This window comes from Ornithodoros turicata, chromosome 9 (assembly GCF_037126465.1).
Source record: "Ornithodoros turicata isolate Travis chromosome 9, ASM3712646v1, whole genome shotgun sequence".
Classification (NCBI taxonomy): domain Eukaryota; kingdom Metazoa; phylum Arthropoda; class Arachnida; order Ixodida; family Argasidae; genus Ornithodoros; species Ornithodoros turicata.
Window position 1 is genome coordinate 40,416,237 of NC_088209.1, and position 27,532 is coordinate 40,443,768.

Sequence of the window (27,532 nt, forward strand, 5' to 3'; positions counted from 1 at the left end):
GGGCTTGCTTGCTCTCTCTGCAAGCTCAGGCCTGTCTGGCCTCCTCTGCTTCTCCCTCGGTTGCGACGCCGCTTACCTCGCCGGTTGGTGAGACGCGCGGCGATGGCGACCGCTGCTCGCAGCGGGCCCGACCCTTACTGGTCGGCGTCTGTGGACATTCGCTCAGTCCCCCTGAGCCTCTTCCAGGCCAACGGCCTCACGACCATCCCAGTCGCAATCAAGCCTACCGATGGCTCTGTCAACCGGTCCAAGAACCCGAAATCTCTGCTTCAAGGCCTGGAAGCCATTACTTCTGAGTTCCGGGACATCGCCGAAGTTCGCCAATATGGAAGAGATGGCATCATCTGCAAGTCTGACAACGTCAACGTCATCCGCTCGCTCCTGTCAACTTCCACCTTCGGCAGGCAGCCGGTGGAGGCATTCATCCCGCACCATCTCGCCTGTGTCAGAGGGGTGGTGAGGGGCGTCAACGTCTCTCTTCCCGCTACTGAAGTCCTCGAGCTCTTCTCTGACGCTGGTGCCCTCGACGCGTACCGCTGCAGCAGGCTTGACAACGATCGTCGTATCCCGACCCAGTCCGCAGTTGTGTCCTTTGCGGGTCTCGCCTGCCCATCTGAAATCAAGTCCTGGCCACTCATCTTCTGTGTAGACACCTACAAGCGAAGACCGCTCCAGTGCAAGCAATGCTTCCGATTCGGACATACCACCAAAAACTGCAGATCCGATCCCCGCTGCCGCCACTGCGGCGACGGCCATGACGAGCCCACGTGCCCTGCTAGTGTCGCCCCGAAATGTTGCCTCTGCGGCGGGAAGCACTCTGCCGACAACCAATCATGCCCTTGCCGTGAGCAAGAGTCTTCCTTGTTAGAGGTCATGGATGCTCGCCACTGTTCACGGGCGGAAGCGGCTGCTGCCTTGAAGAGGCGTGGTTCGGATTTCGCAGCCAGAACCCAGCAAGCTGTCCAGTCCCCATTCCCTGGCGATAGGCTTCAGAAGATGATTGATGCCGCCGTCGAGGCTGCAGTCTCGAAGGTTAGAGCGGAACTTGACTCTCTCTGCGCCATGGTTGCGTCCCTCTCTTCGTCCCTTTCCGAGACGGTCAACGCCATCTCCGGCAACAAACAAGTGGCTGTAGCCGCTGTGCCTTCTGCTGATCCTTCTCATCAGCCCTGTGAACCCAGCTCTCCCTCCTGCTCATCGGCCTCCGCCCAGCCTGGCCGCGTGTGTCCGGCCTCGTCCCACGAGGCCATGGATGCGTCCTCCTCCAACTCCAAGCGTGACGCCTCGTCTGCGCTAATGTGGTGCAGCCCCTGCGAAAAGCCCCATGGCAAGCGGTCAAAGAAGGGTAGCCGTCCGAATAGTGGTGACGACGTCCTTGCTGCCGCAGTCGCTCAATCCTTACTGGGTGATGAGTAGCCTGCGCGTCTTGCAGTGGAACTGTCTCGCGATTTCTTCAGCTCTACCCGACCTCCACACGCTTGTCTCGAACTGCTCTCCTGACCTCATTCTCCTTCAAGAAATGTGGCTATCCCCCCGACGGTCCTTTTCTTTTCCGGGCTTCCAGGTATTTCGCCTGGACCGGCCCGTGGGACGGGGAGGAGGTCTGTTAACGCTCATATCTCCCTTCGCCTAGTGCATTCTGCCCGCGTTGTGTGGCAAACCCTGTCCCCTCTTTGCGAAGCCCTCGCGGTGCGGGTCACTCTCCCACGCTTCGGCCCCCTGGATGTCTTCAATGTGTACTGTCCGGCTGGCTTCCAGTCACCCTCGGCGTTCAGTGGTGCACTCTCTCATGTGTCTCAGCGGTACATCGTCGCCGGTGATTTCAACTCCCATCATGTTTCGTGGGGTTCCAAGACTGACTCTAGCGGCAGAGAGCTGTGGGACTGGATATGTCGTCATAACCTCAGTGTTGCAAATGATGGATCCCCGACGTTTCTGCGTGGCACCGCAAGGTCGGTGCTCGATCTCACGTTGCATTCGCCTGCAGCCCGCCTATCTTCGTGGCGCACGCTGGCCTCGGGCTTCCACCTTCCCGTCTTCTTTGTAGTGGTCATACCGTCTAGACTCGCTACTACCTCGCGCTCCCTCTGTAATTACTCCCTGCAAGACAAGAACCTGGCCCGCCTCCTGGAGGGCAGCTCTGAGCTCCCGCCCGTCAACCGTGCTATAAGTGCTGCCTCCTCGCTGACCCGCTCGATAGCGTCATCCACATTCCGCATCGACAAGCGATCGCCGTCAGGCTGTGCGCCATGGTGGAATGCTGATTGCACAAGGGCCTACCGGCGCCGCAAGGCCGCTTGGAAACAGGTGCTCGCAAATACATGCTACGTGAATTGGAAAAATTCCCAATTCCATAAAGCCGTGTTCAGGCGTACCATCTCTGCGGCAAAGCGGGCCTTTTTCACTGAACGAAACACATTCCTCTCCGGTCCGAAGAACAGGGAAGCCCTACACAGGCACGTTTCCAATATCAGCAGGTCTCTCTTCTCAGGGTTCCCCCCTGACTCTCTCGTCATGTCCGATGACGCGGCGAGGGCCCAGCTGGAAGATATCGCCAGGGGTCTGGCTCTCCGCTTCCAACGCTCTACTTCCTGCGCGCGGCAGCCTCCCGTGACGTCGTCGTCCGGCTTCGTTGCTGTTTCTGCAGAGGAACTTGACTCAGTGGTGCGCGCTCTCCGAAGCTCGGCTCCCGGCCCGGACGGTGTCTCAGGCAGAATGGTGAGGTCCCTGTGGGCTGCCCATCCAGAGGAGCTCCTGAACATTGCGAACGTCTCCATCGAGCACACGTGGATACCGGATGACTGGAAGGTGTCTAAGGTGGTTATAGTCAAGAAGACCGCCTCGAGGGGTCTGGCCATGGATAACATTCGCCCGATTGCCCTGACATCCGTCCTCTGCAAGACCATTGAGCGGATTCTGCACCGCTGGCTCTCTTCTTTCTTGGAAGCCTCTTCAGCGCTTAATGATAGACAGATCGGCTTTCGCCCCCGCTGCTCAATCTCGATGGGGCACGCCAACCTGGAAAGCCAGATTTGCCTTGCGCGTGAGTGTGGGAAGATGTCTGCCCTGGTTACCTTGGATGTGGCGAAGGCCTACGATAGCGTGGAACACAACGTCCTCCTCCATTGTATGGCAGCTCTCAACATTCCCCCGTACATCGTTTCATGGGTTTGCCGCTTCCTTACTGGACGATCATTCTTTTGCTCGGATGGACGCTTTGTCTCATCTTCGCATCCGCAGCAGAGGGGCGTCCCCCAGGGGTCCGTCCTCTCGCCACTGCTGTTTAACATTTTGATGAGTTCCCTACCTCTCGACCCGCACATCCTCACTCTGACCTATGCGGACGATATTGCCTTCTTCTCCTGCTCTCTATCTCTGCATACGCTACGTGAGAAACTGCAAGAATATCTCCTCGCGCTGTCGTCCTGGATGCGTTCCGTCCACCTCACGTTGAACGTCCAGAAATCTGCAGTCCTGGTGTTCCCCCAGACCAACTGGACTGGAGGAGCTGTGACCATCATTCTGGATGGTGCCGGCCAGACCATTCGCCAGACCAACCTGCTGCGCTACTTAGGCGCCTGGTATGATCACATGCTTCACTGGGACCATCATGTGGAAGTCATAAGCCAGAAGGCTTCGAAAGCAATTGGCACCAGGGTGTCGAACCGCAAAAAATACGGGTTCGGTTCGGGTTCGGGTTGTTTTGATTTCGTTCCGGTTCAGTTCCGGTTCGGCCACGCCAAAAACCGAACCGGTTCGCAAACCGGTTCAACGCTTCCGTTTTATATGTTCCATAAAACTGCTTTTATCAGGAAATGCGTGGAAACAGCTTACTGCTGTTGTCTGCATTGACGTCTTTAGCGGTGAGGTAGCTCTTTAGCGACAGAAATAAGAAATGGATGAACATTTATTGCAAATAGAGTCCACGCTGATGAAGCGGTGTTGTCCCGCCTACTTTCTGTTCCCAAAATCTCTTTTTCACACGCACAGTGCCAGCACGATAAACTTAAAGGAAGCCTAATAAGATGGACAGCGTAAGATAGACGACAGTACTTGCCGGCACAGTGCCTTCGCAGCGTGAATCGATCCGAAACTGTACTGAAGCATGTCGAAAATAATCCTGCCAGCCTTACTCTGTCCGAGCTCACAGCAGTGTACTAGTTAATCCACCTCACAAAGGCAATGTATCACGACACAACTGCACTACCAATAAGCAGAACCACATTTACTTTTCAAACCACGACCAATCAAACAGGCACCGTTCTGCGTACGCTCCCTCTCCACTTCTCATGTTTCTGACTTGTTTAATTTTTACTGCTCACGTGTAAAAGGAAATCTTGGGCGCTTATTTGATCACATATTCGTCGTGTAGAGCTACATAACTGGCCTACTCCATTCCTGTTGCATTCGTCCTGTTGCATTCGCGTGGCACTTCGTCTCTAAAGAGTAGACGCCGCATCACCGCGTGCGCGGGGCGCCGGCAGCGCCGCTCACAAGGACAACTGCGCTTCAACATGTTAAAAAGATGCTGAAAGTATTCTTACTATAAGTCGTCGTCTGACTGCTATGCGAAAATTTCTGAAATCCATGATATCGGCGCGTGATGACGATACCGATGTGTCTTCGTTCGATGTGTGCTGACTTCTATGTCCGAACCGTTTTGTTGCGAACCGGTTACCGCTATTATTTTTTATGGTTCTGCTCCGGTTCGGGTTCAGCAGTGTTATGAAAATTTCGGTTCGGGTTCGGGTTCGGTTCCGGCAAAAATAACGGTTCGGGTATGGTTTTCGGTTCGGGTTCGGGTTTCGGTTCGACACCCTGATTGGCACAATCCTCCGCAGCACCAGCGCCCGCTGTGGTATGCGCAGGAGCACCCTGCTCTTCCTGTACAAGTGTACACCTGTCCTGTCCACCTCCCCGACTACCGTCTGAGCAGGCTATTCGCCGTAGAAAGAAGAGCCCTCCGCCTGTGCATGGGCCTCCCCAAGTACACGGCCAACCAGGCGCTGTATGCCGAAGCCCGCATTCCCCCTCTGAAGACTCGGTTCCGCCTACTCACTGTGAACACCTTCCTCTCGCTCTGCCAGAGCCCATTAGCCACCAGACAGAACCAGTCTCTCAAGGATCGGACCCAGTGGATCGCCCGGAGGTGGCGAAAATCCAACACCCCGCAGCTCGCCTTTGTCGAATCCCTTCTAGCCTCGCTGAATACTTCTCTGACTGCCCTTCCTGCGCCCATCTGTCCGGTCTCGTCCATGGCCCTGCGAGTTGTCGACGCGTTCCAGCCCGGCCTTGCCTACGCTCCGTCTCCCCGGCTTGAAGCCCTCCTCTCGGCGCACATCAACCAGTTCCCGTCTCACGTTGTAGTCGCGACAGATGCCTCTGTCTCGGCTCAGCTAGCGGGTGCCGGCTGCTCGACTGTCATTGCCCCATCCGCCTCCCTGACTACACTCCCGTGTTCGAGAGCGAACTCCTCGCCATGATACTGGCTCTCAGAATGGTGCCCCTTACATTTCCCAGGATCCTGCTTTTGTCCGACTCCCTGTCGGTCATCACTGCCCTAGCCAGCCCCCCCAGCGAGTGGCTCGAGCTCCTGCAGGCCCTGAGTCCCAGCCACATCTCGGAGGTGGTCCTGACATGGATTCCTGGTCACTGTGGCCTATCTCCCAACGAGTTGGCGGACAACCTTGCAAAAATTTCCCTCTCCGGCCCTACAATTGACGTCCTTCCGCCCCTGCCCTCATATCACGCGGGCCAGGTATAGAAGGCTGCTGGAGCTGACCGCTCTCCGCTCACTGCCAGCCCGGTACGCCCATCTTTCCCACGCTTGGCAGGCTGACCGCTGCGTCTCCCGTCATGTAGAAGTTTTGCTGACTCGACTGCGCTGTCTAGCCCTTCCACTGAACTTTTATCTGCACCGCGTGGGTGTCAGCCGCTCTCCTGCGTGCGTCCACTGCGGCCAAGAGGAAACTGTGGAGCACTTTCTCCTGCACTGCCCCCTCTACGACCGCTCCCGTCTTAGCTACCTTGCCCAGCCGCTGGCTATAGACAAGGGGTTCCCCTCTCCCTGGACGCCATCCTGTCATTTGGAGCCTCCCACACCGAAAAATGGCGGTTTGAAATAGCGTCGAGAGCCGCCGCCTTTCTGACCATCTGCGGCCGCTTCTGAAACATCTTGTACCTCCCGCTTCCTCCCTCCCCTCTGCTATGGCTTCCTTCTACTAACATGTCACCGTGGGTCTCATGAGCCTCTAGAGATTACTCCGCACGAAACCCTGGCCAATCGCCCTGTGTGGCTGGTGGCCACTGTTCCTAGCGGTGGAAGAAGAAGAAGAACTGGTTGGTTTCTGGTCAACGGATCCTCCCATTTTTATCTTCACTTTATCGCCGGTCCCCAACGAACGTAATTGAGACAAACATTTGGTGCCGGAACCCGGGAGAAGGGAAAAACTGAAGAGGACCAGGAACGGAATCATCAACGCATCGGAACCAACTGAGATGGAATTACTTGCCAAGAAACAAAAATCCCTATGATCCAAGGTCACACGACTGATCAACGAAGCTCAAGAAGCCCTGACACGGTCGGGTACAGAAGATGTTCGTGTGTTCGAAGATAGGCTAAAGGCATTGCAGCCGCAGTTGAACGCCGTGGACGACAAAATCGAACAAGAGCGTGCAGATGAACTGGACGAGGCAGAGTTCGAGCAAGTATTTCAGTACAATGACAAGTTGGTAACGAGTTTGGCGAAGTTGGCACATCGACGTGAAGCGTTCGAGGCTTCGGAACGGGCTGCACGTGACTCGTCGGGGAGGAACCCTTCGAATGGAACGGCAGCCTCAATGAATCGAGCGAAGGTTCGGCTGCCCAAACTGCAATTGATGAGGTTCAACGGAGAAAGGACTACCTGGCAGCAATTTTGGGAGCAGTTTGACCTCGTCGTACATCGAAATGAGGATCCTACGGAAGTGGACAAATTCGACTACTTGAAGGGATGCATAGTGTTTGACGCGTCGTCACACGCTCCAGGGTCATTGTCTCTCAACGACAATTTACAAAGCGGACCGAACTTGACAGCAGATCTCGTTGCCGTCCTACTGAACTTCAGGCAGCACAAAGCTGCGCTTGTCGCAGACATGGAAAAGGCGTCCTTCCAGATTCAAGTGAAGGGGAGCGACAGAGACGCCCTGCGTTTTCTATGGTACGATCGCATACCACGGCCTCAGGAGGACACACCAAACATTGTCACATTCAGAATGAAGAGGGTGCCGTTTGGGAGTACTTCAAGTCCTTTTTGTTGGCAGCTACGCTGAAGCACCACTTCGAGAACATGGCGCACAAGTTTCCAATGTCTTCGAAGTCGCTTTCTGAAAGCATGTATGTAGACGACCTACTCACGGGGGCTGAAAATGAAGAAGCGGCGCTGAAGCTGTACGAAGATGCCAACGACATGATGACAGAAGCATCCATGAAGTTGCGCAAGTGGGCTTCCAACAGCAAACTTCTTCGGGAACGTTTTGAGACAGATGCGGGGGACACAAAGCACCTCGGCTATGTTGCAGGAGTGCTGAAAGTACTGGGACTAGCGTGGAACCCTTTCGAAGACAAGTTGGGCTACACCGTAGACATCGTACCGAGCTACAATGAAGAAAAGCTACACACAAAGAGCAATGTTGAAAGCAACGGCAAGTGTGTACGGATGGGTAGCACAATTTCTTGTACGCGCCGAGAATATTTTTCAGAAGCTATGGGTCATGGAGGTCGATTGGAACGACGTATTACCTGATGGCATCGATGCTGAATGGAAAAAGTGGTGCTCAGAAGTTGACAAGCTGCAGAACATTCAAGTTCCTCGCCGTTACACCGAAAGTCTACCAAGCCAGAGTTGTTTCTTCACCTTACACATCTTTGCGGATGCGAGTCCCATTGCTTACGGAACTGTTGCGTACTTGAGTGGCACCGACGAGCATGATAATACCACTTCGACGATTCTCATCAGTAAATCCCGAATTGCTCCTGTCAAAACGTTAATATTGGCAAGACGGGAACTAATGGCGTGCGTGTTATCAGCGAGATTGTACTCCTACTTGCAACGTCATCTGAAAGTCCGTCTAGAAGAAGTGGTCTTCTGGTCAGGCTCGACGATCGCTATCCATTAGATCAATAGCGAGCCAAGAGGTGGAAAACCTTCGTACGAAACCGTGTGGAAGATGTTCAACGACACACGGACGCTACTCAGTGGCGACATTGTTCCGGGAAGGAGAACCCTGGAGACTTAGTAACGAGAGGAGTATCCGCGACGAACCTGGTTTCCAGTACCCTGTGGTGGAACGGGCCGGAGTGGATAAGGGAATCAAGGGAGAACTGGCCTCGAGGAAAAATGGATGATGTGCATTATCAGAGTAGTGAAGAGGAGGCTGAAGGAAACTGGGGTCCTTCAGACGCAAGTCGCTGAAACGACAAGCAACGCTTTGCTAGACGTAGAGTCGTATAGCAGTCTTCACCGACTCCTGAGAGTGACAGCCTGGATTCTGCGCTACGTGAGAAATTCGAGGCCAAGGAGTCAAACCACGGGTCCCATCACAGTTACGGAATTAGCCGATGCAGAGAAGCACTGGACAAAACATGTACAGGGACAATGTTTTGCGACAGAGATTAAGTGCACCCTGGAGAACCGGAAGCTACCAGCAAATTCTCCCCTACGCACAGTGACTCTGTTCATCGACAAGGAGGGCCTGCTCAGAATCAACGGCCGACTGCAGTTCAGTGAGAAAGGGTACGATGAACAGCATCCCATTGTTCTGCTGAAGACCCACCATCTGGCAACTTTGGTAGCTCGAGGATGTCACTGACAGGTGCTTCACAGTGGTGTGCGAGACACACTGGTCCAAGTAAGGGAAAGGCACCGGATCATGGGTGCACGACAACTGATAAAGAAGCTCATCAAACAGTGCATCATCTGTCAGCGATTCCATTCAAGACGAGCGGAAGAAGCGGTACCACTACCACCAAAGGAACGAGTGACAGAGGCGTTACCTTTCGAAGTCACCGGAATCGACTTTGGTGGGCCTTTGTTAGTAAAAGGCAAGAGGAGTACCCACAAGTCATACATCACGCTTTTTACATAGGTGTAACTAGGGCAATTCACCTACAGTATGTTGAAGATATGTCTACAGACACGTTTCTACGAGCATTCAGACGATTCGTCTCACGACGAGGGGTACCACGGACCACCACTGACAGTGCTCTGACTTTCAAGCGATCCAAGAAGCACCTGAAAAAACTTTTAAACGCCATTCGGAACCCCGCGGTGCAAAATCACTTCGCAAGACAGAAGGTACAGTGGAAATTCGTCGTGGAAAGAGCCCCTTGGTGGGGTGGGTTCTACGAGCGTCTGATGGGATCCACGAAGCTGGCGTTGAAGAAAACTATCGGGACAAAGTTTTTGTCTGCGGACCAGCTGACAACGTACCTGTGCGAAATAGAGGCAGTCTTGAACTCAAGGCCTTTAACCCACCTCTATGACAAACCTCAGGAGCCGTTGCCACTTTGCCCCGCTTACTTTATCGCAGGAAGAAGACTGACCACGCTACCGCACTTAACGGGTCCTGAAGTGACTAACAGAGCACACATTCAGCTGCGCAAATCGTGGTCGGATCGCCAAATAGTTTTGGCAGCATTCTGGAAAAGATGGTCCAAAGATTATCTTGCTGAGTTGAAAACAGGGCCGTCAACGAGAGGACGGAAAGCAACGATTGAGGAAGGAAAACTCGTTTTGCTGCAAGAGACTATGCTACCTCGGCAGCAGTGGAAGATTGCAAGAGTCGAACAGTGTTTTGTCGGAAGAGATGGGAAGGTCAGATCGTGCATGCTGAAGCTTCTGAGTGGTATCACTTTGAAGAGACCAATTCAACTATTATACCCTCTCGAGTTAGGAGAATGAAAATGTCTAGACATTTTGGGAGGGAATGTGTTTGATTTCGCGTTGGATGTCAAGGAACGAAGAGAAGGAAGAAGCGAGGAGGAAGACGAGGAGGATTTTGCGTTGTAACGTTGATTTTTTTTTTCTACGTTGGGATCTCGTGGGAGCAGGTTGGCTTAATTAAACTGCGCGTTGTTTCTGGTGAACTGATCCTCTCATTTTTATCTTTACTTTACGAACCAACGACTTTTCGTTCCAACGAACGTAATTGAGACGAGCCGGTTACTACCTTTTGAAACCCCTCTTTCTTTTTTTCTACGAGTGCACATCACATATCACGATAAGCGAGATGTCATAGCTCCCATGTGCAGGGTACTTTTGAACTTCCACTGTTGGACATGTCTTCGTTCCCCTACCTCTGGGCTTTGTTTCATATCGGCTAGAAAAACGGGAATCCATCTACACTTCCAAACGCTGTGCAACATCTTCGACAACAGCATCACGTCTGACGACTCACCTGCTGATCCAGAAACCCTGATGACGGGCGTGGCCCAATACATCTCGCGCGAGTTCGAAACCTACTATACGGACAAATCACGGCTCCACAAGAAGAAACAAGCACCCTGCTACATTCATTCTTTGACCAAGAAGGTGTTCTTTTCGAAGCGTCCACAGTCTAGCAATATACCTGAAACGTTCTCGTAGTCCAGGGAAGGGTGCAGGTGCGACATTGTACTTTCATTGTTCTGCTCTTGTGTACTCTATGCAATGATACCAGTAAGAGAATTGATTGGCTGATTTGTAAAAGAAAAAGATGGAGATGTAAAGAATAAATATGTTGATCCGCATACGTCTCCTCTGCACAATCGCTCCATGCGAACCTTTTCGGGATACAAGAACATTTACTAACGAGTAATAAAGACATACACTAGGGATACCACGTACAATACAAGTAGTATAGTCACGAGGCATGTAACGCGACAGCTATAAATTACAGTAACGGCAAAAAAAAAAAAAAAAACTCTGAGGAACTCCGGGACGACGATGACGACAATGGCGACAAATGGCAAGAATTTGAGTAGATTTACATGCTAGATGTTAGATTTACTCCAAACCATGTGCACGTTTTACGTAAAACTTCACAAGCCGTACTGGTGCTTGAGTAGTATAAAACATGGGTTTGGTTTTGGCGCTCGATCCGGGACCTGCCCGATTGTAGCGGCAATGTGATTATAGCGCATCTCTTCAGCGATAAAATTTAAGAGACCCTAAATCTGATGCAGTAAATCTGAGTGAGGCCAACTGTGGCAAGCCGATCTCATCACCACCACAACGAGCACCACGACCGTAAACCGACGCCTTTGATTGAAGTTCTACCGTTACTGTCGTCTGCAGTGGTAATGTTTCCGCTTCTGCCGTTGAAAATTCAAATTAGAAATGCCCGGTCATGATGTAGATCCTGGGGGCCAATGCTTAGCGGCTCTAGCTGACCACACGGACGACCAGACCCTGCATAGTCGTTGCGTATGACATGGTCAGCGTAATATAGTAAGCCACTCGTTTGACAAGCGTATTACGGTGAAGAGTCACAACGCTGCGGGAAAATTACTTAAGGCGTCCCTCGCATACACAACGCGTAATACAATAAGCGTAACCAGAGTTTAATTACAGAGTAACCAACACAGAAAAACTCATCACAACAGCGTTCACTGAGACGACACTATTCTGTGGAGTATGAGGACCATCTCAAGAATTCTGAAGAGAATCGCATTTGGGAGACATGACCTCTTGTACCAGGAGGCGTCCACGGACGCTGTGGCGGACACAACGAGGAGGTGGTGGTGTGTGTATGTGTCACAAAGCTCATATGTTCTTCACACTAAAAAGAGGGGACCGCGGATACGTTGAGTCCGAGCAATTGGATTCTCTTTTGTTAGCGTGCCTGTTTATGGGTCTGGCCTCTGCCGAAAGTCGGACAGAGAGCAACGGAGCGCAGCTGTAACCACAGAGTGTCGTTTATGGCGCTCACGTTAATTAGTTTTCGGGATGATCCGCTTCTTAGCGAGCGGCCCGTATATATATATTTTTATGACGATGCTTGTGAGAATGCAAAAACGCGGGAAAAGAAAAAGCATGGGAGGACTTCAGAGACAACGGGGGAATTGGAAAGCAGCAGTGCAAGCGAAGTGTTCTGTGTCGAGATTGAGTCGTCGAAGTGTGGGACTTGGGGGCAGTCACCAAGGATCGAGGGTGCCAAGCGCTGCGCGTGTGTGGTCACCGCTGATCCCCGACACCGAGCATTACCTCATCAGCTGGCTCAGGCCGAGGCGCATTACTTCGGACTATGTCGACTCCACCGACGACACAGCTATTTCAATCCTGTTCTGACGGATCTGGTGTATATACTCTCAACCCATAACTCCTTGTGTAAAAGTTCAGTGACCACGGAATAACTGCCTTTCTACCTATTGTTTCAATTTCACTCCCACTAAAATATTGTTTAATTGAATACTTCTATAGTATCTGACAATTGTTTTAAGTAAATCTGCTGCGTTATGAAGGTTACACCTGTGGTCGGCCTCCATTTCATTCCGCTCCCGCTTCTCCAGAAGTGCTCAAGGCACCAGTCGACCGTCCAAAACCTCAATCTTTTTCTTTTTTTTTGCACACACCGTTGGGACTCAGAGAGAGTAGGGTACGACCCCCGAACAATTAACTACCGTTTCTCGGGTCGCTCGAAGGTCCTGCGTTCCCCTGCTGTGTGTGACACAATGGCAGATAATGGAACATTATGTTGAAGATAGCAGTTCAGGTGAGCAAAGCACGGCGGAGATGCCGGTTGATGACAGAAACTCCCGAAAAGAGACCCTTATACACATGAGCGGACTGGAACATGGGCCCGCAGCACCTAGCCGAGGGTAAAAGGGGCTGTAGTCGACTGCACGCATCACGTGCTGCAAGACGTCGCTTACCCACTGGTATGTAGACACTGGTATGTAGATGGAGCAGTCCACAAGCAGATGGGGTTGGTCAACGCACCAGTGCATGTGGTATTACGAAGGTCTGACGGCGCGCCTCCGAGCCTCTGGCTCATGACTGTGGTAAACGTACCGTTCAGCCGCATGCGGTGAGGAAAGGATGCGTAGTGTAGCAGAAGGTCAGAAGGAGGCGACAGTGAATGCGTTACTGCGATCTCAAATAAGGCTTCTGAGGGATAGTTGGCATTGGCAAATCCGTAGGACTGCCTGCCTAGCACTAGTTGATCCTACTCTTCGTTTTCTTTTTCTTTTTTTTGGGCGAGGACAGTATTATTTTTGAAATGTGATGTGGGCATCCTATTGTGGGTGTCCCATCCTACAGCTGGCAATACGACAGTGAAGGAAAGACTAAAGGTTTCGATTTCAACCAAACGGTTTCTGCCGTCGCGCCCTTTACAAACGCACCATACCTGCGCACGGTCAAGAGCGAAATACTATCGTTCAATATTCGGCATGCTTCCGTTCTCCTCCATTGTGACAATAATAGCACAGGGACGTTCTCTCCGGTCAACCACATTTTTCCTCGTGGCTTTACCAGAAGTATAGAACGTATATTTTCCACGGCTTCGCATATTATGACAGCACAGGGCAGTTGGCTATCAGTCACCTCTTTCCAACACCTCATGTTCGAGGACCGGAACGCACGATGTCTCTAATCAGCAAGGTTGCTCACGTGTCCGGATTTTAAAGGAAGTTTATCATCGCAAGTAGGTGTGTATCGACGCTGTTGTGGTGTGACGAACCTCTCCGCACCCTGTCGCTTTTTAAGTGCAGGGCATTGCTGCTTCCTCTAACGAGCCATTCTAGGAGTGAGCTTCCCGAACTCATTCGCATGTATTGCCGTTCGATTGCACCGTGTGACACGAAACGAATGTCGTTGAGTGCGAATGCTTTTCGGTTGAAATGACATTCAATTTGCCGTGTGACTGGGGTGTGAAACGCGGTTGCACAACCAGGACCGGCAAGACGGTGGGGCAGCCGGGGATGGCGCCCGGTGTTCCTGGCGACTTTAGGGGCCCGCGGAACCCAAGACCTGTCGTAATCATATAAAGGAATACTTGGGCTGTGTTATCGAGACGTCAGGAGAGGCCCCGTAATTTCTCTCGCCGGCCCCGCACACGACAATACAAGAAATTTTGCTTACGAGTGAATCGCGCGTATTCAGAAAAATTTGTAGAAACGTGTCTCTATGATACCCTGCTCGGCTACACTCTAAGAAAAAAGAAAGAAAGTAATACGGGGAGTAATTGCAGCTTCTACTCCCCTAGGCTGCAATTACTCCCCATTTTAGTACCCCGACATTTAGTCCCGACATTTAGTCCCGACATTTACTCCCCACGACTGCAAATTGTGACTGAACTTCGCGAATGGTCTCCTAATGCAACGGTCTATGTAGATATGTGTCCTACGTTAATTTGATGGCATAAGGCTGTATAACTCAGCAAACGTAGCAATTTTCCAGCAACACAGAGTAAGAAACAGTTAGCGCTTCCGTTTCTTCGCAAATTGTGCCGTATGTATGGCGCAAGATTTTATATCACTCAATATATCACGGTTGACAGTTGCTTCGAAATATTTTCATGCATGCACACGAGTTATGTACCTGGTACACGCAGATCTTACCTCTTCCTGCCAGGGGAGCAGGGTGGCAGGCATCCCATCTTGCCCAGACATCTTAGCTGGGAGGTCTTACAACAACGCGTGAAATGCAGTCTCCACTCTGTGACATTCATTTACTCCCGTGCATTTACTCCCGAAAGGGACTATTTTTTGTGGCAATGCATTTAGTCCCCAAAAGTAGTAAAATTACTCATTTTTTCTTACAGTGTACATGGACAATGATATTGTGTGCGAATGAGACAAAAGCACTTGTACGCGTCTCGTTACCTGTTCTAAATCATTTTAACAGTACGTACCTATGTACGCTACGTACGTTATATGCTGTGCTCACAAACCGACCGTTGATATTGATATTGAATTTACCGTTGAGATAATTCAGATGCAAATCATATTTTGTTCGCGATGAAAGCGAAGGTGAGCACCGCCGGTAACAGTATCATATAAGCACTGTTACGTTTATTATGGAACGCTATAATACTCGAGTTTCGTTTCAGGAAGTGTCCGTACAACTTCGGCAAAGGTATTACAGTTGGTCAAGTAGAGGTACCAGATGTGATCAAGTACAAGATTGGCCACGAACGTCGATCACTGTGCTTGATACTTGACTGTGTGGTGAGCGATTGCACTTGTTTTTAGCACTTAACTGCGCATGGCACACTCTTAAAAAAAGCATTTCATCACATAGCACGCTCCTAGCAAACCATCATCCGAAATGACGACGTTCTCGCCCGATTGGTTGAAAACGGGAGGCGGAGCCTATTCTGTGCAGTGCATAATGACACAAAATAAGCTCCGCCTCCCATTTTCAACAAATCAGGGGCGGGAACGTTGTCATTCGGGATGATGGTTGGCTAGGAGCGTGCTATGTGGTGCTATTTGATAAACGCAATAGTGGCCAGACTATCGTTGCCTGCTTCGCTCCTGGTATCACGAAGGTTTTGCGTTTTCCTCGAATGCAGCATTTGGGTAGTTCCTTCATATGTAAAACTATATGTCGCTTGAGTGATACAGTTGGTGATGATGCTGAGTTGAAGTTTAATGGTGCATGAAGTGGTGCACCGAGGACCTGCAGGCGGAGCCGTCGAGGGGCGAGTCTGCGCCCAGGGCAGGACAAACGTGAAGCACCCCCACCCCCTTCCCCCTCACTCAGTATGTCAGAAGCTTTGTGAACAAAGAAAAGAAACCGTTCGTTTGCACTGCCGAGATAATAAATTCAAATTCTCTTCATTTCCCCTCTATGCTGTTCCACCAACCTGCCAGCGCCTGCTGTTCAACGCCCCCCCCCCCCCCCCCATCGCTACGGCTCTGCCTGCAGGAGACGTCTCCTGCAAACATGATGGCAATTGATGTCTGACGCTGAGGCTGACTCGTTTCCTGCCCGTTCTCCATGCTGCTTCCCTGCTCCTTTAGCTAAGCAAGTAGGCCGTTGGTTTTATTCGACAGTTGGAAATTAGTAAAGGATTTACGGGCTATAACATAACAAATACAATCGTAATCCTGCAGCGGCCTGCATTCGTAGGAAGCAAGAGTGGTGGGTGCAGAGGTAAAAATTGTATGCATCTTTGGGTACTGTGCAAGACCCGGCTGAATGTCCGCTCAGCGTTTCAAAAGTACTTGGGCTCTGGAATCACAGTCAGACACCGGCCGTTCTCCGGCATAGTGAAATTTTTCCGGGTCATTGACGCAGACAACAAGTTTTCAGCCTATGTGTGTTTTGCTGTTCGACTGTTTGCGTGTTGCGCGTTATGTCGTTATGCGACGTCTCAGTGTGTGTGTACTTGCTTTCTGTCGGAATCACCACCACCACCACCACCACTAATCATCATCAGCAGCATCAGTATCATCGCCATCCTCCTGCTCACTTCCATTGGCATCATCATTCAAGGAGATTTCCACCAAAGTAACTGGTGCAAATGGTGTGGAGTTGCGGGCCTCACATTAGTGAGGCCAAAATATCCATTTAATTTTTTTCCTTAAAACCAACGAATCAACCGGCTGAATGCGGTTGGTTTAATTAGCGGAGGGAGCTCATTTTTATGTAACAGTTTCATTGAAGGGCTTTGCATATTTAACGAAATTGTTTGACCCCTTTGCATCATTACTGTGTGGTTATACAATTTCAGCGCCGACTGCACACACAGAACGGTTTGTATTAACGACAAGGATTTTTGAACTTGTACACTGGTGTACGTCGCGTCTGCCAGCAAGAGTAGCAAGCCAGCTCGGCTATGGCTAACGTCTCTTTATAAACTCGTAAACAGCAAACAATATTTCTCAGAGTTTAGCAGAGAGGGTGACAAAAGAAACCGCCTCAAAAGACCCTTTCATGTTTTTCGGTGCAGTATGCTGAGCCAGATTAGAGCTTTATAAATTAAAATCACCGCACTTCTTGCTGTCAATGATTGTGAACGATGATTGTGTCAATAACTGTGTGGATCTGCCTGCTCCACGACACTGAAAGCTGAGCACTAAACGATCCAGAAATGAAGATGTATTGAAATGTCAACTTGTTAAACAGAGCAAGGAATGAAGGAGTAAAATTACTGTCACACGAGAGTGTTCAAATATCAAGGAAAGTAGAATATAGATTGAGGTGATGAGGTCCACTGTTATTCACTGAGGTCCCTCAGTTCTAGACCTCTATGCCAGGCAAATATCTGATGGGGATGTGAGAGCCTGGTTGCATGAATTGTGGCTCCCCTCGGCCTCATGATTTTAAAGATGCAGTGTGATGTCAACACAGAGGATCTGTTTTTTCAAGGAATTCCCAGGCAAGCCTGAACTCTACCGTAAAGGATCATACAAGGACGCGCATAGGATCAAAGAAGTGTTCAGCGGCTTTGGATTAAAGGCCGAGGTCATAAAAGATCTCAATGCAAGCGAGATGAAGATGGAGTTGAAGAAAGGTGATACTTTTTCATACTTCGATATACAGCTGTATCGTGATGTGGTGAATTTCCACATTCGTCATCATTAATTAATCTGTTGTTGTATCGTGACATCCGAGACCGCTCTCTCGCTCTGTCTTTACAGCAATAGTTCCTGGCTTAATTATCCCCGACAAAAGCGAAATGGTGCTGATGAGGTGGTGCATAACTGCAAAGTAAAACCGGAGAGAAACAGAAAAGAGTTTGTCTGCACTCCTTGTTTCGGGTTTTTGAATTTTCAAGTAGCCAAGTAGAAGCAGTCTTGTGTGCCACATTGAACAAGGACTGACTGAGGAAGGCAGTTGTCGGTCACCACTGCCCAAACTTGTGTAACTACTCGAGGGCTCTGGAACGTAGGACAGGGACACTTCTTTGGCTAGCAATGAAGTGACAGTTAAGACTGCTTCAAATTGCGCTTAATTCGTCATGTACGTGAGTGTCATGCGCCCCTGATCTACGGGCAGGACGCGGTGTTATTTACAGACGCTCCCCGGCTGCGCCCAACAGGATATAGCGTCGGTGATCAGAGTCCTTGGCTAAGGGGTTTTGCCTGCGGTCCTCCCCCCCCCCCCAAATTGTGCAGAACGGTAAGAGAAGCTTCAAAAATAAGAGTCAACCCCCCTCCCCACACAGGATGCCCATATCCCCTGGGACGAAAATCCTGGAAATACCCCCGTTTGGCAGACTTCCATCCACGTCACAACAGCTGCGCTTGGGGCAGGCACTTCTGTGTGTATGCAATGTATGTATGTGTAGCACTTTAGTAACATGCTAGCCCACTTTAAGCATGAATCGCATGGCCCGGAAACCGCCCGAATTCCTTCCGTCCAGTTCGGGACCAACAGAATTCCCGTGTGGATACCAAGAGAACTACGTCATCCAAAAAAGCTAGGCTCGATATTTTTATGTATTCCCTCTCTCCTGCTGTTGTGGTGGATGTGAAGCAATTCCTGATCCGCCTTTACATATACTTGTTAGTATAGGTGGTTCATGTATAGATTAAACAGGGTTGTCACAAGTGGATAATCCTGTTGTACTCCAACTGCCTGGTAGTCTGAATTCATGTTTTATTTTTAAGCAATGTTAGTGTCGTCATTAAAGTATAGACTAGTGGAGCTTCGATCAGAGATTGTCCAAGCATGTCCAGGTCCAAGAATGTGATGTATGGCTCAGAGTTTCCCCGCTGTTTGTATTCTATTGCTTGTGTGAGGAGGGAGATGTTGTCCCTGTTCCCTCTATGTGGCCTAAAGCCATTTTGTGACTTGCTGGGTGTGTGGTGGTGGTGATGATGACGGTTGTGGTATTCGTGAGTGCGGCCAACAGCGCCAGCCGCTTGGACCCCCCCCCCCCCACACACACACCTCTCTGTGGTAATGAAACAGCTTGCCGTTGTCAGCCTCACAGGTTTGGGCAACGTGACGACCAACGCTGAGGAATGTGCGTCCTGGGCCGACTTCTAAGGGAAATGTGCCGACATATGCCTGAGAGCGCCGCCCCTTTCCTCTGATCTTATATACAGAACAGCCGGCACTGGGATTGGAACCCGGATAACGGGAGCGTAGGCCCTGCTCAAATCAGGAGCGATCCATTTCGGAGCAGTGTTGTTGCTGTCGCATTACTTTGTAACGGGCTTTAACTCGTAGCTTTATCTCATAGCATAGCTTTGTAACTTTGTAGCGAGAGCTTTGCAACACGGTCAAATTATCCTTGCATAATGTAGGAAAGCACAGAAGTGCACCCTCAAAAATCAACTTCACCGCATAGCACACTCCTATAGCTAACCATAATCTCGAATGATATCGTTACCTGCCTTGATTTGTTGAAAACGGGGGGGAGGGGGGGCGTACACCCTTTTTTGTGACAACTACGCTGTTCATAATTGTCACAAAAAGGGCGTACGCCCCCCGTTTTCAACAAATCAAGGCAGGTAACGATGTCATTCGAGATTATGGTTAGCTATAGGAGCGTGCTATGCGGTGAAGTCGATTTTCAAGAGTGTGGAGGTGAAATGATGAACGTATTTCTTTGGGGGGGGGGGGGGGGTATGTATCTGTCCCTTCTATGTTGTTCCAGCCTCAAAACATCAGTTCTTTAATGGAGATGAAATGTCAGACTGCACGCACCGGATGTGCTAGGCTAGTACCGAACTATAGTACTGGCTAGTATGAAAATATAGTGGAGTGATCGAACTTTACGCCATTAAATCAGGAGACCGCTTATGTTCTTTGGGTCTCAAAGCTGACTGTCTCATCTACACCATTCACTGCAGTGGCCACGGACAGGAATAGAACCGACGACGACTGTTTCCTCTGTTTCGTGCTAAGTCACGGGAAGCGGGGAGAGATCAGCACAAAGGATGGCTCCATCAAGTTGCAAGAACTGGTAGACCCCTTCATGTCCGAGGAAGCAGCACACTTTCGCGGAAAGCCAAAGATATTCTTCGTTCAGGTAATGTCGCTCTTTGTGGCGACCGGTCATCGCTAATGTTTTCCTGCGTCCTGTGCAGGCGTGTCAGTACATTGGAGAGGATGAGAAGAACGCTGAGACCCCCGTGGAGTGGAGCTACGATATTGCCTCGTATCCCGAGCTATATTTCGGCATTGCGACACAACCAGGTTTGGTTTCTTTTTCTGAAAGTGTATCGGACAGAGTACTGCAGAAGGACTCATAGACAGTGATGGCCACTAACTACTTCTACAGTAGTTTAACTAGTAGTTCAACTCTTTTCGGTGGAGGTAGTTAGTACTACTTCATTTACTACTGCAATGTATTTTGACTACGTCTCTGCCTACTTAACGTTGTCCATCAACACCAATCCCGTTGTATAGTGTTCTTGGACACTTAAATATGAATCACAAGCAGTAATAAAAGTGAATATTTAGTACACGTGCACGGCACGATTGCTCGGCACCTCCGTTGTCATCAAACAAGTAGCTCGAGGTAAAAGTCGGAAGCATAATCGTGCCGTAAAGCTTGCGGCAAAATCGAAAGTAGTTGGCGGTGTGTGTAACCTAGCTACAGTAGTTAACTATTCGAAATAGTAGTTTAACTAGTAGTTGCACACTACATTTCTGCAAGCAATTAATAACCACTTTCTAACTACAATCCGGTAGTTTAACTACATGTAGTTAACTACTGCCCGTCACTGCTCATAGGCATAATAGACATGTGAGACTTGAAGAACGAATTTCACAAGGATGAATTTCAGTTTCGGAAAAAGTCTAAGGTTACTGACTATATAATTACTGCGCCAAGTGACATGTCTGAAACACTATTCCCCCCACATGTTTGGTTGTGTCCTGTGCATCCCCTACATTGCGGCTTTGCTCATGAGGTTTAGACGTATGTCACGAATGATCCAAAGAGATGATACATAAAGCTGTTACAAATTAAGTGACTGTAGAAGTGAGCCCGGACCCCGGATTAGATTGAAAGTATCTGCGCATTTGTTGCTCCGCACGAGCAATCACAGTAGCTGAAACAAATCTATCCGCGTGATACTGAACATATCCGCTCACCCGCGGTCATTACATTTGTATGAAAAGATGGGAAAATGTCACGTTACAAACATTTGCGTACAGACTTTCTCAAGAGGTTTATACCAGCCACAGTTGTCCAATAATAGCGGTTAAAAGACCAGCAGTGAAAGGAATGACACATTTCGACGCCATTTTGGGTTTACTGCGCGTCCCTAATGGACGACTGCAGAAACTCCCAGAGAGCTTATAGGTAGAGATGAGTGCGGGTATAAAAATTCGTACCCGCAACCGCACCGCGCCGCACCTGCCGGGGCACAACCCACATCCGCACCCGCACACCCCGACGCCTATCCGCATACCCGCCGATATACCAATGCGTACGGATGTTTCAGTTATGCCACATGATCGTGACAGCACAAAATGATTTATTGATGCTGAGGACACTGTCCGTTAGCGAGCCACTTTTCCAACGCGCACGCTGTGGCCACTATTGACATGGTTGCCAGCTTACTGATGCGAAGTGTACCAGTCTTGGTGTCGAAAGATAGCCAGAGTTAACCCTATGTGGCAAACAACAACAACGATTTTATTTTGAGATGATGAATTAGATATGGAACGTCATGGAAAATATTTCGGGCCAAATGTTCGCGATGAATCGGGTCATACACCAAAATCCAACGGGTTGGTTTTGCGTCTGCGGGTATTGCGGGTATACCCGCGTAATCCGCGAAGGTAGTGCGGGTCTACCCGCACTTTACCCGCGACGACACGGAAATGTGTACCCGCAAAGAACAAACTTGCGCGTTTTCCGCGGGTATACCCGCACCGCACTCATCTTTACTTATAGGGTCGCATGAACTATGGGAAGTTGCTGTTAACAAAGGAGGAGAAGCTCTTTCGGTTCCTTCTTTGTCGGTCGATTGTTTGATAAATGTGATAAAACGCAATAAAAAACAGAAAGAGAAAAATGTTAGCGAAAACGAAACTTGAAGGACGGTTAATTCCAGTAATCTCCCAGGATGCAACGCGTGTGCAAGGAGCACTGGGATTTTCTGAAATCGTCTATTATGGCTTCTCCATAGGGCCGTCGGCGAAAAAAAAAATCCCTGAGGAGTACGGTTTTATCCGCATTTAAGGCGCGAGGATTTCAAAACGTTATATTTCGATCGAAAACTCGCACAGACTCTGCGAGTTTGCGTCAGCGCAAGGCACATCGCATATCATGACAAGCGAGATGTCATAGCCTTCTAGTGTCCCTCATGTGCAGGGTACTTTTCAACTTCCACTCACGAACATAACTTCGTTCCTCTACCTCCAGGCTTTTATTCGTATCGGCTGGAAACAAAGGGAGCCCCCTACATCCAAACGATATGCAACATCTTCGAGAACAGCATCACGTCTGAAGACTCCTCTCCTGATCTAGAAACCCTGATGAATGCCGTGCACCGATGTTTGTCGTGCGAGTTCGAAACCAACTTTGAGGGTGAAGGAAAATACCATGAGAAAAAGCAAGCACCCTGCTTCTTTTCTACTTTGACCGACAAGGTGGTCTTTTCGAAATGTTCACAGTCTAGCAATCTACCTGGAACGTCTTCGTAGACCAGGGTAGAGTCACTAAATTGGGGCACAGAGTATCGGATTCCTTTTCCGTGCCAGAGCCGCCGTTCGGTGTCCGCGACTGTGTAGAACGTGTCGTGTCGTCCCTCCTCTGTCCCTTTCTCGGGTTCCAAATTTTTTCACCATGTACCAGCTGGCCTGCACCCTTGCCCTTTTGCCATTACTATCCGCGACTGGGCCGATCGTGTCACGTGGTTTCTCCTTCAAAGAACGCGCCGTCCATGTTGAGTCCCCTCTGTCCAAAACCGGTTTCCTGGGTTGCGAGCTGGCTCGACTGCACGCTGTTCTCCGGCGGAGAAGGGGGGATTGGCGTCCCGTTGCTAGGCAACGCGGCCGTGCCGGACCCAATACGGCGGGCTCGCTCGCCGGCGTGGCTCAGTGTAGCTACTCTGCTCCCCATTTAGTGACTCTAGTCCAGAGAAGAGTGCAGGTGCTTGTACTTTCACTGTTCTACTCTTGTGCACCGTAGGTCCTATTCCATTAAAAGAAATATGTTGATCCATGTATGACTTGGCTGTACAATCGCGGCACGGGAACCTTTTCGGGATACATGAACATTTAGTAATGGGTAATAAAGACTTACACTAGAGATACCGCGGTGCAAGTGGTATTGCCACGAGGCATGTAACGTGACAGCTATGCATTACAGTGGTGCTAAAAAAAAAGCATTTAAATGATTAAAAGAGGCTTTATCCTGCTACACCGACTCTACCCCTTTCCTGTTTCCTGTTTTTGGCTGTTTGTTCTCTTTTTCTTCGCTCATCTTTCTTTCACCCACAAATTTAATCTTTTTTCACGTTTTGGAGTACCCAGTTCTGACTGGGTCGGAACTAACCTCTCCATACTTTTTTTTCCAATCCAATCCAATCTAAAAAAATCCTTCAGCAAAAGGCCAGAAGTGCTTCAATAGCGACGGTGTATTATCTCCTTAACTTTGAGGAGTTCCGGGACGACGACGATGACGATGATAGAGCAAATTGAAGTAGATACACATGTTAAATATTAGATTTACGCCGAGGAATGTGCAAGTTTTACATACAACTTCACAACCTTTACTGGCGCTTGAATAGTATGAAACGTGGGGTTGGCTTTGGTGCTCGATCAGGCCACCTGCCAGATTGTAGTGGCAATGTCAATAGCACATCTCTTGAGGCATAAAATTTAAAGAAGCAGTCTAGAGGCCCACAACCTTGTTTCTGTTTTTGGTCAGTATGGAATGTTAGGCGGCCGAAAACACTTTCCCCACAATTAGTGCAACCGTAGCGAAATTGGGACGCCTGCAATAGCTCCCTGAACCTCCCGTGCGCAAAACACCCGGAGCGTCTGCTACCGCTTTGGGGACGCCATGCATTCTCCGGCAACGTGATGTCCGAAACGGAGGGCTTGAAGACAGTCAACGACACAACCACGATTTTTTGGGACCACAGACCAGGGCGTGTCCAGGGGGCGTCCACGCACGCCATGGCGGACACAAGGAGGAGGTGATGGTGATGGTGGTGGTGTGTGTATGTGTCACAAAGCTCATATGTTCTCCACACTAAAAAGAGGGAACTGCGTTCAGTCCGAGCAATTGGGTTTTCTTTTGCTAAGAATGCCCGTTTGCGGTTCTGGCCTCTGCCGAAAGTCTGACAGAGAGCAACGGAATGCAGCTGTAACCGCAGAGTGTCGTTTATGACACTCATGTTAATTGGTTTTCGGGATGCTCCGCTTCTTAGCGAGTGGCCCATATATATATATATTTATGACGATGCTTGTGAGAATGCAAAAACGTGGGAAAAGGAAAAGTATGGGAGGACTTCAGATACAACAGGGGAGTTGGAAGGCAGCAGTGCAAGCGAAGTGTTGTGGGTCGAGATCGGGTCGTCGAAGTGTGGGCCTTGGGGACACTCACCAAGTGTCGAGTGTGCCAAGTGTTGCGTGTGTGTGGTCACCGCTGATCAGCGACACCGAGCATGACCTCATCAGCTGGCGCATGACTTTGGACTCTGGACTCCACCGCCGACACAGCTCAGCTTCGTCAATCCTGTTCTGACAGATCTGATGTATAATACCCTCAACCCATATCTCCATGTGTAAAAGTTCAGTGACCATGGAATAACTGCCCTTCTACCTATTGTTCCGATTTCACTCCTACACAAATAGTGTTTATTAATGGAATACTTCTAGAGTATCTGACAATTGTTTTGATTAAGTAAATCTGCTGTGCTATGAAGGATACACCTGTGTTTGGCCTCCAGTTCAGAACTGCTCGCGGCACCAGTCGACCGCCCAGAACCTGAATCTTTCTTTTGCACCCACAATCGTGACTCAGCGAGAGTAGGGTACGACCCTCGATACGGCGTTTGTCCACTGTTTCTCGTGTCGCTCGAAAGTCCTGAGTTCTCCCGCTGTGTGTGACTGTGACTGTGTGTGTGTGTGTGTGGAGTGGTGATCGCACCTCAGAATATTACACTCTAAGAAAAAAAAGGTATGATTTTTTACCCATTTAGGTACAGCTGCATTGCAAACTCTCTACTCCAACCAGTTTTACCTTTCGGGTATAAATGGAGGGTAGGAACAAACTACAGAGTACAATCTGTCGTTCTAACAGCTTGGGTAGGAAATTCAACGATTTTTTCTTAGAGCAAACGTGCGAGAGAGGAGAAAGGGAAAGGGACGCCACCGCTTATACCCGCTGGGGAGAAGTCGCGTGTGAATTGGCACGAAATGGTAGAAGTACCGTCCCGCTGCAACTCTGGGCAGGAAATTCAACCTTTTATTGATAGAGTGTAGTTTTCACGTTATGTTTTCCCTCTTCTTTCCCTGAAGAAAGATGCTGTTCCTCCCCCCGAACCTGCACAGGATAGACAAGGACGGACAGGCACATGACAGGCGTCCCAAGAAGGACAATGTACAAAGTCGAGTGCAATGAACCTTTTTCACAATGGCTTATGCGCATGCGTATGACCTTGAGGCGCAGGAGAGTATTATCTTAGTCTTCACTAGATGGCGCACCATGGGGACTACAGATGTGGGGACCAGTGGGGAGAACACACAAATGGCGCGAGCTTGTCGGCCCCACTCCGGACCGGTTTTGGTCCATTGTGCTACCCACGTGGATTTGTTTTGACCCGCGCCGAGCATGGTTCATTGGAGCTAGGACACGATGCGTATGTGAAAAAGGTCCATCGGGGTGGACGGTATGTGTTTTATAAATGTTCTTTAGTTTCATGGGTCTCTTCAAGGTTTTCCACCTACCCGTTCACCCCATTGCACTCGAATTTCAGTACATTGCGCTGCCTGGGGTCCATGTCTCATTGAGAAGTGCTTCTATTTCTAGATAGCGATGTCACATACTTTTTGCGAGCCCCATGTTCGAAGTCGATCCTGCTGGCTCGCGAGGTTAGAAGAATTTACGAATTTTTAGACAGGTTTGGGGGCCTAGGCTCGCGAAGGCCCTTGTGATGAAAGGTTAGAAACGCTGCAACTGATACACACCTCTTCAGATTGAAGTGTCTCTGTCAAACGTGACAAAACATATTGGTCTGGGCCACTCGGTAGAAGTTCATGAGGAAAAAAGCTCAGCACAAAGAGGGACTGAGCAAGAACTACAGCAGCACAGGCACTTAGCAAGTAGCAACTGTGGAAAGTCATGACCACTACACCAAAAGAAGTCCAATCGAGATGGCAATAATGCACCCACATCTATCTAGTCTGTCCCGTATGCCGTCCGTCAGCGTCTCCTCCGGAGGATGGTTTGGAACCGCATACTATGAAGGGCATCGAGACGGTAGGTGACATATGTTACGAAGATACAAAACTCTTCCACCTGCACCATTCATAATGTAAGGTATTCACTCGCCAATGCGTAAGCGGAACTGAGGACTCTAAAATATAAAGGGTGTTCTAGCGAGCGGTTCGTATACATATATATTTTTATGACAATGCTTCTGCGAATGCGAAAACGCGGGAAAAGGAAAAGTATGAGAGGACTTCAGAGACAACGGGGGACTTGGAAAGCAGAAGTGCAAGCCAACGGTTGTGTGTCGAGATCAGGTCGTCGAAGTGTGGGACTTGGGTGCAGTCACCAAGGATCGAGTGTGTCAAGTGTTGCGTGTGTGGTCACCGCAGATCCCCGACACCGAGCATCACCTCATCAGCTGGCTCCGGCTGAGGCGCATTACTTTAGACTCTGGCGACTCCACCGACGGCACAGCTATTTCAATCCTGCTCTGACGGATCTGATGTATACACCCTCAACCCATAACTCTGTGTGTAAAAGTTCAGTGACCATGGAATAACTGCCCTTCTACCTATTGTTCCAATTTCACTCCTAGTAAAATAGTGTTGTTTATTTGAATACTTCCATAGTATCTGACAATTGTTTAAAGTAAATCTGCTGTGTTATGAAGGTTACACCTGTAGTCGATCTCCAGTTCATTCCGCTCCCGCTTCTCCAAAAGTGCTCAAGGCACCAGTCTACCGTCGAAAAATCTCAATCTTTCTTTTTTTTTTTGCACACGCCATTGGGACTCCGTGAGAGTAGGGTACGACCCTCGAACAATTAGGTACCGTTTCTCGGGTCGCTCGAAGGTCCTGCGTTCCCCTGCTGTGTGTGACACAATGGCAGATAATGGAAGATGATGTTGAAGACGGCAGTTCAGGTGAGCAAAGCACGGCGGAGATGCCGGATGATGACGGACACTCCGTAAAAGAGACCCTTATACATATGAGCGGGACTGGAACAGGGGCCCGCAGCACCTAGACGAGGCTAAAAGGAGCTGTGGTCGACTGCACGCATCACGTGCTGCAAGACCTCGCTTACCCGCTGGTATGTATACAGAGCAGTCCACAAGCAGATGGGGTGGTCAACGCACCAGTGCATGTGGTATACAAAGGTCCGACGGCGCGCCTCCGAGCCTCTTGCTCATGACTGTGGTAAACGTACCGTT

General features: G+C 49.8%; 1 protein-coding gene and 1 long non-coding RNA gene across 2 annotated transcripts in view; one reads left to right on the plus strand and one right to left on the minus strand.

The window, feature by feature from the left end:
* Positions 1-23,299, plus strand: part of LOC135367982 (caspase-3-like) — a 46,251-nt gene extending 22,952 nt beyond the window's left edge. Inside the window, exons 3-7 of the mRNA XM_064601067.1 lie at positions 15,073-15,190; positions 17,340-17,484; positions 19,775-19,953; positions 20,012-20,120; positions 22,303-23,299. Of these exons, the coding sequence (XP_064457137.1) occupies positions 15,073-15,190; positions 17,340-17,484; positions 19,775-19,953; positions 20,012-20,120; positions 22,303-22,583 (832 nt within the window). The 3' untranslated portion in view covers positions 22,584-23,299. The remainder of the gene's footprint in view (positions 1-15,072; positions 15,191-17,339; positions 17,485-19,774; positions 19,954-20,011; positions 20,121-22,302) is intronic.
* LOC135368949 (uncharacterized) overlaps positions 1-27,532 on the minus strand; it is a 109,964-nt gene that overhangs the window by 54,136 nt on the left and 28,296 nt on the right. The gene's annotated exons all lie outside the window — the stretch shown is intronic.